Source organism: Sorex fumeus, unplaced genomic scaffold (genome assembly GCF_029834395.1).
Source record: "Sorex fumeus unplaced genomic scaffold, SorFum_2.1 ptg000109l, whole genome shotgun sequence".
NCBI lineage: Eukaryota > Metazoa > Chordata > Mammalia > Eulipotyphla > Soricidae > Sorex > Sorex fumeus.
This window is the reverse complement of record NW_026606166.1, coordinates 3,782,271-3,793,805: the sequence shown is the minus strand read 5'-3', so window position 1 is coordinate 3,793,805 and position 11,535 is coordinate 3,782,271. Positions and strand designations below refer to the sequence as shown.

The 11,535-nt window shown below is 40.4% G+C and overlaps 1 protein-coding gene across 1 annotated transcript in view; it reads right to left on the bottom strand.

Annotated features, from left to right (window-relative positions):
- Positions 1-5,149: 5,149 nt before the first annotated feature.
- The window catches only part of LOC130042759 (zinc finger protein 345-like), a 36,379-nt gene continuing 29,993 nt past the window's right edge, over positions 5,150-11,535 (bottom strand). The window contains exon 5 of the mRNA XM_056134952.1: positions 5,150-7,164. Coding sequence (XP_055990927.1) covers positions 5,150-7,164 — 2,015 coding nt within the window. The remainder of the gene's footprint in view (positions 7,165-11,535) is intronic.

The window sequence follows — 11,535 nt, the reverse complement described above, 5'->3', positions numbered from 1 at the left end:
TAGTTCACTGTCCATATTTCCCTCTCAACAGAGCGTAATCTGCACTGACAGATACACACATTTTTTTACTCTACTTTTATTTATTTTTAAATTTATTTATTTTTTAATTTAATTTTTATTAGTGAAACACCATAAGGTACAGTTGTAGACTTACAAATTTTTGTGCTTGGGTTTCAATTATACAATGTTCGAATACCCATCCCTCCACCAGCACCCATTTTCCACCACCACGGGTCCCAGTATCCCTCCCACCCCCCATTCTCCCACCCCACCCTGCCCATTCCCTTTTGTTCTCTCTCTCCTTTTGGGTGTTGTGGTCTGAAAAAGAGGCACCGAGTTTAGTTTTCTTCATCAGCAGTGTTTGAGAACTCTTCAGTTTCAGGGAAAAATCCCGCACTCACTCCTTTGATAAACTCCACAGTTTATTTGTAGCTGCTTGAATTTACTGACCTTTCATTATTTTATAATTAGTAGACTTGGATGTAAATGTGGTCATAAACTTTAATTAATGCTGGTGCCATTAAATATTAACTAATTTGAAAATAGCTATTATCTTTAACATAGGAATTTCAAATGTAACTTTTTGGGTCACACCCAGTTATGCACTGGGATTACTCCTGGCTCATGCACTCAGGAATTACTCCTTGGCAGTGCTCCCAGGAACCATATGGGATGCTCAGAATATAACCTGGTTCGGCCACATGCAAGGCAAATGTTCCATCTGCTGTGCTATCACTCCATCCCCTTTAATACAGATTTAATTAGTGTTTTTGTATGTGCCTAGCACTATGGAAACATCATGCACTAGCTTGTTTCAATATTCTGGAGTCATATGGGATCACAATCATGATCATCCTGTTGTTCGTCGATTGCCTCGAACAGGCACCAGTAATGTCTCCTCGTCCTAGCCCTGAGATTCTAAAAAGTGCCACATTCAAGGCTCTTTCATATGGGATAAGTCTACTATTATCTGCATTTGTGCCTGAGGTAGGCAGAGGTCTAGTCATTTGTCGAAGTTACTATGTAAAGGTAGTAGCACAGAGTCTGCATCCTGGTCTACACCTGGATTTTTTTTTTGCTTTTTGGTTCACACCCCGTGTTCCACAGGGGTTACTCCTGGCTCTGCACTCAGGAATTACTCCTGGCGGTGCTCGGGGGAACCATATGGGATGCTGGGAATCAAACCCGGGTCGGTCGTGTGCAAGGCAAATGCCCTACCAGCTGTGCTATCTCTCCAGCCCCTACACTTGGAGTTTTTACTCTAACATTGACTTCCATTGCTACTTATTTTTTCAATGTAAAGACAATACAAAATATACTCTTTTGATTGTATTTAGGACAGGGCTTGGGGCTTAGGATACAAACATCCCAAATTTGCTGGTGGAAAGGTATAATGGTGGTGGGATTCGTATTTGAATATTAAATGTAATCACATATTGTGAACTAACTTATAAAAATATTGTATGATCCAAAAATAAAAGAAAAAAAGTTGTTTGTAATACAGTTGTTTCAGGAACTCAATTTTCCAACATCAATCCCACCACCAGTATGACCTTCCTCCATCAATCCCCTTTTTCCACCCAGCATCAGGCCCTAGTAGGCATAAATAATCTTACTTGATACTGCTAGTTGCAGAAAAATTGGCAAGTGGAATAATCAGGAAATAGATCGATAAAAGTCGAGTTATGATCATTGTTTCTTCCCCCTGCCCCAACAGCTGAGGACCTCCGGAGCCAGCCACGGCCTTGTTGGAACCACTCTCCACAAGTCTGGATGGGCCTTATGCATGAAAGAACTGGCAGAGGAACCCAGACATGCAGGTCCGGGGCTGAGTCTCCAAGCCTACTTGGATTGGGACTGGGCCTTCTCCACCCAGACCCCTCTATCTTCGAGTAGGTAGGCGTCACACCCACCAGCTGCCGCCAGCGCCAGGTTGGTCCCATCAACAGCCAAGACGCAGAGACTATAAAACCCAGCTCCCGGAGGAGAACAGCACAGAGTCTCCTGCTGTCCTCACCAGGGCCCCTTGGAGGGGGAGGGTTGAGTTTCTCTCCCCCCCACCTGCCCCGAGCAGAGCCCCAACTGCTGAGGACCTCCGGAGCCAGCCACGGCCTTTCTGGTACCACTCTCCACACGTCCAGACGGCCTCATGCATGAAAGAGCTGGCAGAGGAACCCAGGCACGCGGGTCCTGGGGCTGAGGTCTCCAAGCCTACTCATATTGGGACTGGGCCTTCTCCACCCAGATCCCCCATCTTCCAGTAGGTAGGCATCACACCCACCAGCTGCCGCCAATGCCAGGTTGGTCCCATCAACGGCCAAGATGCAGAGACTATAAAACCCAGCTCCCGGACATATTATTATCTTATTTTTCCTTTGGAGAACCTGGAAGGCTACCAAAAGTATCCTGCCCGCACGGCAGTCTGGCAAACTTCCCGTGTTGTACTCAATATGCCAAATACCAGTAACAATGATGGATCTCATTCTCCTAATCCTGAAAGAGCATTGAAATGGCTCTTTTAAAATCTCAGGGCTAGGAAGAAGGAGACGTTACTGCTGCCTGCTTGAGGAAATTGACCATTCATGGTTGTGAGAACCATCTCAGTGATGCAGAGGACGGAGCGGGAGGGGAGGGAGGGCATTGGCCATGCACCATGAGCAAATGATTATCAAGATAGACAGGAGCGGGAGAGTCCTTCAAATTGATCAAATAATCTCACTTGCATAACGCTGCAAAGTTTGGAGTAACATGAAAATATGAATTCCTATAGGAACTGGAACTACTCTAATTGATAATCTGTCACAGCATCCAGATCCCGTATAGGTCTGGAGATGGCAACATCACCCCCAACCAGATGGAAGCACTTTCACTCCCAACGTCATCTGAAACCAGTGAAAATCTCACCCAGAGAGGTAGAGCACCCATGCTAATGCTCCCTATTTTAAAGTTTAAAAGCTGGGGGTGGGAGAATAGGTGGAGATGTGGGAGATCAGTCTCCCTGGGTCTTAGAATATACTGGGCTACAGACGTGCATACAGGTAGGATTCAAAAAGCTGGAAAGTACAGATGATGAACACATGAGGGCTGTAAATGTGCACCCAGGAAAAAGAGATTAAAATAGTTTAGGGTCTTTTAGATGTAGAGGACAACACAGGAAAGACAGAACAGGAAATTGTCATGTGACTCTCCTGTATGAGTGACTGGTTGTGAAATATCCCAGCCTCTGGTCTTCTCTACACCTCTTTAATGTTTATGTCCTTACTCCATGTCCTTAGTGTCTCCGCCAATTTACACAATGGCTCACATGTTGGAGCAATATTGTACTGAATAAACAATAAACAAGTGCCCCTGAGTCTACTGAGGGTTGCTCAGGAACTACGATAGCATGGACAGTGTTTGTGTGTGAATCTGTTTATCTCATTCTCTGCAACCAGCCCTGTGAGACTAGGTGGGCAAGATTCACCACAATCCATAGCCTGAGTTTGTGCTTCCAGAGTGAGTAAGCCAGTTCCTTTCCAGTTACATTCAGCCGTCCTGCCCCACCTCCCAAATGGGCCCACTCCAGTTTTGTAAGCCAGACCTCCAACTCTAATGATGGAAGTTTTGTTGAAGAATTTTTATAGATTTATATGTGTACACTATTTTTAGCTAGCTGCTTCTGTCCAGAAGTTATTCTATATACATTTGTATTTTTTCTTGTATAATTTTTCTACATCAATATTTGAAATGAGAAGTCTATACCAAACTGAACAAATGGTCTGACAACAATGGAATGGTAGTGCTTTTGGTAGATCATCCGTGGAACAGCTCAGTAATAATGAACTTTCTCTGAATAATGCTGAGGTGAAATTTTAAAAAAATTAACTCCGATCAATCACACCAGTCTAAATGCATATTATCATCTTATGAATTACAGGGCAGATCTGGGGCTCTAAACTCTCTAGGACCACCACAAAAATAAATTAGGGGAGGAGCAAAACAGCACCTTTATTTCAGTGGGCATTTAAGAAAGTAACAGCCGTTCTTTTTAAAAAAATTTTTTATTTCAATGAATCACTGTGAGGTAGTTACAGAAATACAAACTTGCATGATTACGTTTTGGGCATACAAAGTTCGAGTACCCATTCCTCCAACAGGGTCCATTCTCCACCACCAATGTTCCCCTTATCCCTCCCACCACCCCACACCTTCCCACCCCCTGCTTCTGCGGCAGGGACATTCCCTCTTACTCTCTCTGCCCTTTTCAATGTTAATGTTTGCAATACAGGTACTATGTGGTCATCGTGTTTGGTCCACGGTCTACTTTCAGCATGCATCTATCACCCCAAGTGAAGCCTCCAACCATCATGCACTCAGTGGTCCCTTCTCTATCCCATCTGCCTTTCCTCCCAACACATGAGAAATCCTTCCAAAACGTGGAGAAATCGTCTGGGCCCTTATCTCAACTACTCTTGGGTGTTTGACTCCCATTCTGTTACTTTATATTTCACAAATGAGTGCAGTCATTTTATCTATCACTCTCTTTCTGACTCATTTCACTTAGCATACTCTCCATGTTCATCCACTTGCATGCAAATTTTATGATTTCACCATTTCTAACAGCTGCATAGTATTCCATTGTGTAGATGTACCAATGTTCCTGTAACCAGTCATCTGTTCTCAGGCACTCGGGTTTTTGTCCAGATTCTGGCTATTTTAAATAGTAGTAACAGCCATTGTTATATTGCTATTTTCCATTGTAACAGCTCAACAGGTCATACATACAGTCAACAGAGAAGGAAAGGTGCAGAATACCTGTTTTTCAAAAGAAAAATTGGTTTTAGTAAAAGCAGTCTGTTTCTGCAATCTTGATTTAAATTAATGTGTGATTAAATACTTTGAGAGTTCATTCTAGACAACTTTTGTATGTTCTTTATATTCATAAAGTTTCTTTTCTGTGTGAATTCTATAAGGTTAATAAGACTTCTAAAATATTTTTTTCGACATTCTTACATTCAGAGGGGTTTCTCCTGAGTGAATTATCTCATGCTCATTGAGGTTTGTCTTTGAGGAAGTTTTCTTATATTCTTTGCATTCATAGGGTTTCACTCCTGTGTGAATTCTGTCAAATGCTGTGATGATTTTATTCTTTGAAATTTTTCCTACATTCTCAACATTCATAGGGTTTCACTACTGTGTGAATTCTCTCATGTCTAGTGAGGTTTGACTTCACAGAGAAAGTTCTTTTACATTCTTTACATTCATAGGGTTTCACTCCTGTGTGAATTCTCTCATGTGCTATGAGATGTGCCTTTGTTGAGAATTTTTTCCTACATTCTTTACATTCATATGGGCTGACTCCTGTGTGAATTCGCTCATGGTTACGGAGGCTTTTCTTCCTTGAGAAAGTTTTCATACATTGTTTACATTCAAAGGGTTTCACTCCTGTGTGAATTCTCTCATGTTCAGTGAGTTGTGACTTTGTTGGGAAACTTTTTGTACATTCTTTACATTCATGAGGTTTGACTCCTGTGTGACGTATCTCATGTGCTATGAGTTGTGACTTTCTTAAGAAATTTTTCCTACATTCTATACATTCATAGGGTTTCACTCCTGTGTGAATTTTTTCATGTTTAGTGAGGCTTGCCTTCATTGAGAAAGTTTTCCTACATTCTTTACATTCATAGGGTTTCAATCCTGTGTGAATTCTCGCATGTGCTCTGAGTTGTGACATTGTTGAGAAACCTTTCCTACATTCTTTACATTCATAGGGTTTGACTCCTGTGTGAATTCTCTCATGTTCTATGAGATATGCCTTTGTTGTAAAACTTTTCATACATTCTTTACATTCATAGGGTTTGATTCCTGTGTGAAATCTCTCATGTCTAGTGAGGTATGCCTTCATCAAGAAAGTTTTCCTACACTCTTTACATTCATAGGGTTTCAGTCCTATGTGAATTCTCTCATGTGCTTTGAGCTGGAACTTTGTTGAGAAACGTTTCGTACATTCTTTACATTCATAGGGATTCACTCCTGTGTGAATTCTCTCATGTGCTATGAGCTGGAACTTTGTTGAGAAACTTTTCGTACATTCTCTACATTCATACGGTTTGACTCCTGTGTGAATTCTCTCATGCGTAGTGAGATTTGTCTTTGTTAAGAAAGTTTTCCTACATTCTTTACATTCATAGGGTTTCACTCCTGTGTGAATTCTCTCATGTGTACTGAGGTATGTCTTTGTTGAGAAAGTTTTCTTACATTCTTTACATTCATAGCGTTTCAGTCCCGTGTGAATTCTCTCATGTGTAGTGAGGTATGCCTTCATTGCGAAAGTTTTCCTACATTCTTTACATTCATAGGGTTTCAGTCCTGTGTGAATTCTCTCGTGGGTAGTGAGGTATGCCTTTGTGGAGAAAGTTTTTCTACATTCTTTACACTCGTAGGGTTTCACACCTGTGTGAATTTTCTCATGTCTGGTTAGGCTTTTCTTCCTTGAAAAAGTTTTACTACATTCCTTACATTCAAAGGCTTCCTTCCCTGTATGAATTGTCTTATGGTGAGTGAAGTGTGACTCCTGTGACAAAGTTGTCCTATACTCTTTACAGTCATAGGATTTTTCTCCTTTGCAAAGTCTCTGGTGCTGAATGAAGCCTAGTTTTCCAGAAAAAGTTTTTTGACATTCTTGACATTCATAGGATTCCCCTCCTGTGGGAACTCTTTGATGTTCAATGAGTCTTTTTTGTTTGAATAAAGTTTTGCCATAGTCTTTACAGGCATACTTTTTCTCTAAAACATTTGTTCTTTCATATTTATTGAACTTTGAAAGCTGCCTGTCTGTTTCAAATTCATGATGTTTTCCACCTGCATGCATTTCTGGATGTTTAGTAATATTAGATATTTTAAAGAGATTTTTGTAGTCCTCAAGTTTCTGTACAGGGGACACCTCAGCATGTTCAACAGGCAGAGATATGTTCTTATTACCACGAGACTTCTCAGGCGCCAGGGTAGAATGGATTCCCTTACTCATCACTGCCGTTGACATGGAGGTATTGCTGACATTAGAAGTGTTTTTGACGTCCATCCTCTGCTTTGCCGTGTCTTTCTTCTTGGTCTTTACCCCTTGCCAGTAATATCGACTCTGATGTTTCCAATTATGTTCAATCAAGTCATCCTCTGGCTGAATATCTAAAAGTAGAGATATGTTCTTATATAAACACTATCTGAGCATATGTTGTGGATTGATAGAGTAGTTATAAAGAAGTTACTCCCAATATCAAGGCATGTTTAGAAGAGCATTCATTTTTAAACCATTGTTTTTATTTCTCAGGAATTAAAATGTTTAATAGTCTAATGAGGGAGGGGGCACTATACCCCACCAATGACAGGGGTTATTCCTGGCTCTGTACTCAGGAATTACACCAGGTGGTGCTTGGGATACTGGGAATTGAACCGAAGTCAGCCATGTGCAAGGCAAGAGCCCTAACTGCTGTTGCTCTGCCCCAAAGTACTTCATAGTCTAATGTAAAATCATGAGCTTTCCCTATTCATGTTATCTTTCTCAATCATGAGAAGATATTTGGCCATGTTATTTATGTAATCTTGGTATATTTAGCAGGGATTTTAACTTACCATTTGATTTATTTTTCTGTATTCTATCTGACAATAACTAGGAACATTTGGTTTAATTCTTTTTCAGACTAATTCCTTTTGTTTAAAAGTTGTGGGATTTTCTGGTTTGGTACAAATGGATGCACTGGAATGCAGTCATTAAAGAGATACTAAAGGGATAGGAATTTTGTGTCTGTATTTATTTGGATTTCCTCAAAATGTCTAACTAGAATCATCTTTGGTTTATTCAAGAACCAATATCTTATTTTCCATGTTAGACAAGTCACCTGTAGATGTTTCACTCTGACTTGATGACTGGTTTTTCCTTAACTTTTGTAACAATGACTTATACAATTTAAGATGAAGATTATAACTTCAAAATACACTCTGGAAAGCAGAGCCTTCACTCTCAGAAACCCTTTGTTCTATGACTCATGACACTCAAAAGCTCATAGTCTCCTGAGATGTCCCAGACAGCACAGTTCAGTGAGAAACAATTAACAATATTCTCTGCGTATGAAAATTGTCTGATGCTTTTTGACTAGACAAGTCCCTGAGCCTTCTTTCCGATAATTAACAAGGCATCCAGGTCTCCCCTAAGACACAATACTTAACAATTTGATAATTACCATCAGTAATTTACACCCCCTTGTACACAAAGTGTATTTGGACCTAAAAATTATACCTGTAGGTTAAACAATCATCTTCATATTGGATTCTACCCAGGGAACCTCCAAAAGTTCCTTCTGAATTCTTTCTTTCTTTCTTTCTTTCTTTCTTTCTTTCTTTCTTTCTTTCTTTCTTTCTTTCTTTCTTTCTTGGAGCTACTTCTGAGAACTTTTCTATTTACCTAAATAACACCTTGCATTTTTCTCTTTTTCCAGGTGAAAAACCGTCTCTGTGGATCTTACTTTACTATTTAACATACATATTCGTGTAAATCATTCCCCTTCACATAAGTTCTGTTATAATTCCTAGTGGCAGCCTCTGAACCCAACTGGACTGATTGAAATGCAAGAAGGCTCCAGGGCCTGGACAGAGGCTGATGCAGTGATGCCTGGAGAATGACATTTCCTGGGGATTCATATATATTAATGGTTGGTAAGTACAGGTGGCCGTGTTTGGAATGTGGGACACTGACACGATGGAATATAGAGAAATATTTTTTTTCTGGCTTATACCAGTCTTCCCATGTAACCATTAATTTGACTTTTCTCCTTCCACTTGGCACCTGCCCTTATGTCGCACGTACTGCACTCCACTGTTCACAGTGCCATCAGCCAGAGGCCCGTATCTATCGGCCCTCAGTCACAGACTGCATTGGAATCGGCTCTATGTACCCAGGTCACTGGATACTGCCAGACAGTATCAAAGGAAAGTAGCTAAGAGGCACCTGAGTCAGGGACCTGAAGGAAGTTGGAAATTGCTACAGTGGAGACCCTCCATGCTGTGGTAAGCGGGAATATGGGACAAACTCAGTGCAGAGCTAAGCCCTTTGTTAACAAGGTTCGATGGAATAGAGCAAGGGATATTACATTTAAGGCTCTGAAGCAGAGCAAGAAAATCAGAGACCTTGCAAAGAGTCTTCCTTAGCTGCTAGATGGCAACATAGAATTCAAATCCCAGTCTGTAGATGCGGGAGAGCTACAAATGGGCCTTGGAAGGAATAGCTTTGGGAGAAGAAATAAAGAATAAAACTGAGGTCTCTCTATGTGAGTCTGACCTAGACCAGGAGAGCCTGGAGAGGACTAAATATGTGTATGTGTATATGTGTTTTTGCTTCAGTGTGAAATTGTTAGAATAACTGATCTAGAAAATTTATGATTTGAAATAGTCGTGGTTAAATAAAAGACTGGTTCAAAGGGTAATAATTTAGTTTAAGATATAGATTTCTAAGGTTATGAAATCGGATGTAAAACTTTAATCCTACCAAAGCTTTATGATCAGAATTACCCCCAGCCATCTAAACAAGATATTGATTTATTCTTTCAAGATTCTTTTTTTCACTCTTTCAAGATTCTTGAATAGTGCAAAGATAAAAGAAAGCTATTTGTATGAACTACTTGTAAATCTGGTTAAATTTTGTGGTAGGCAATCACGAATAAATCATAAAGTAACATCTCTAGAATTATTTGATCACTTAAACTTTGGTTAAAGTGATCACTTAAATTTTAATGGCTTTTTTTTTCTTTTTGGATAACCCTTGGCAATGCACAGGGGTTACTTCTTGGCTCATGCACTCAGGAATTACTCTTGGCAGTGCTCAGGGGACCATATGGGATGCTGATGCTGGGAATCAAACCTGAGTTGGCCACTTGCAAGACAAATGTCCTACCCACTGTGCTATCGCTCCAGCCCCGGTAATTTAAAATTTTTAAGTGACTTAGAAAAAGGTATATTTAAGCAAATTGGCCGTTTCAAAGGCCAGAGCTCCATTTGTTACTCCTCCTGATACAAGCTCCCAGACTTGGGGGATTGGGGAGAAGCTTTTAAAAATTGGTCCTTGCTACAAAGAGCTGTTTCTTCTGAGAATGGAAAACGGGTTTTTACAAATGTGGTAAATGAAATTACACGCTTTAGAGTCTCTGAACAGCTAGAGTAATGCACATATAAATTACTACAGAAGTACACATATAAATTTCTTTCTCTGAATGGAAATCATGTGTATTTTTTGTTGTGGTTATTCAAAAGAAATTAGGAAAATGATTGATTTACGCAAAGCTGAAGGCAGCATGATGCCCATGGGGACACAGCAACCAGGAATTCTGTCCCAAGTTGCTAGTCCCAAAGATTGGCCCCATATAGTTACTGATTTAAAAAGTTTTTATACTAGCCCTATTCACCCTGCTGATCATAAATGCTCTGCTTTCTCTTTCCCTACCTTAACAATCATGCTCCAGTGCATTGGTACCAATGGTCTGTAATGACCCAGGGGGTGACTAATTCCCCAACCATATGCTGCGTCTTTTTATTTGATCTAGCATCCAATTTGCCAAGTCTTTCCTAAGGCCTATATATTATATTACATGTTATACATTACTGTAGCACTGTCCTCCTGTTGTTCATCGATTTGCTTGAGCAGGTGCAGTAACATCTCCACTGTGAGACTTGTTACTGTGTTTGATGATTCGAATATGTCACAGGTAGCTTGCCAGGTTATACATTGCATGGATGATATAATATTGGCTTCCTGATCTCCAGAAACCTTATAAAGAGGTTGTGACTTGTTTTACTGCAGCCTGATTACAAGTGGCTTTAGAAAAAGTTCAGATTTTATCTCTTTATAAAATTTTAGAATAGATATTGGATTGCAGTGCTGTTAGGATACTAAACCAAAAGTTTAGTGTCCTAATGGATAAGCTGCTTCTTTAAATGATTTTCAAAAGCTGATGGGAGATATAAATTGGGCCTTCCTGCCTTAGGAATTCCTAACAATTCTTTACAAAATCTCTTTAACTTACAGGAGGGAGACCAGGCTCCCAGGAGTCCTCAATCTCTCAGCCCAAGGCATCTGAAGAGTTAAGAGTTCTTTATAGACCAGCTCCAAAAGTCTTGGAACAGCTTGCAAACAGACAGTTGCAAACACACACACACACACACACACACACAACCACACACATAATTTTCCCACAATGCCACTCTGGCATAACTTTCTGGCCAGTGAAAGTGGATTTATCTCCATAATAAGCAACCCCTCCTTTCAGTCCTCGATTTAGAACTTGCTGCCTCTCTAATTATTAAAGGGGGGTTGGGGGCGAGGACTTGGCTTGAAGCTACCAAAGTAAACCTTCCTCAACACCAACACTCAACTGGGGATGGTGAAAGTACTACAGCCAAACGGGAAGCAATTTCTAAATCAACCCATACCCATATTATGGCTGAAAATATTTTTGTGACTAGGTTTGCAGTTCTATCCTACAGCCCAGATATAAAAATATAAGCTTGCCT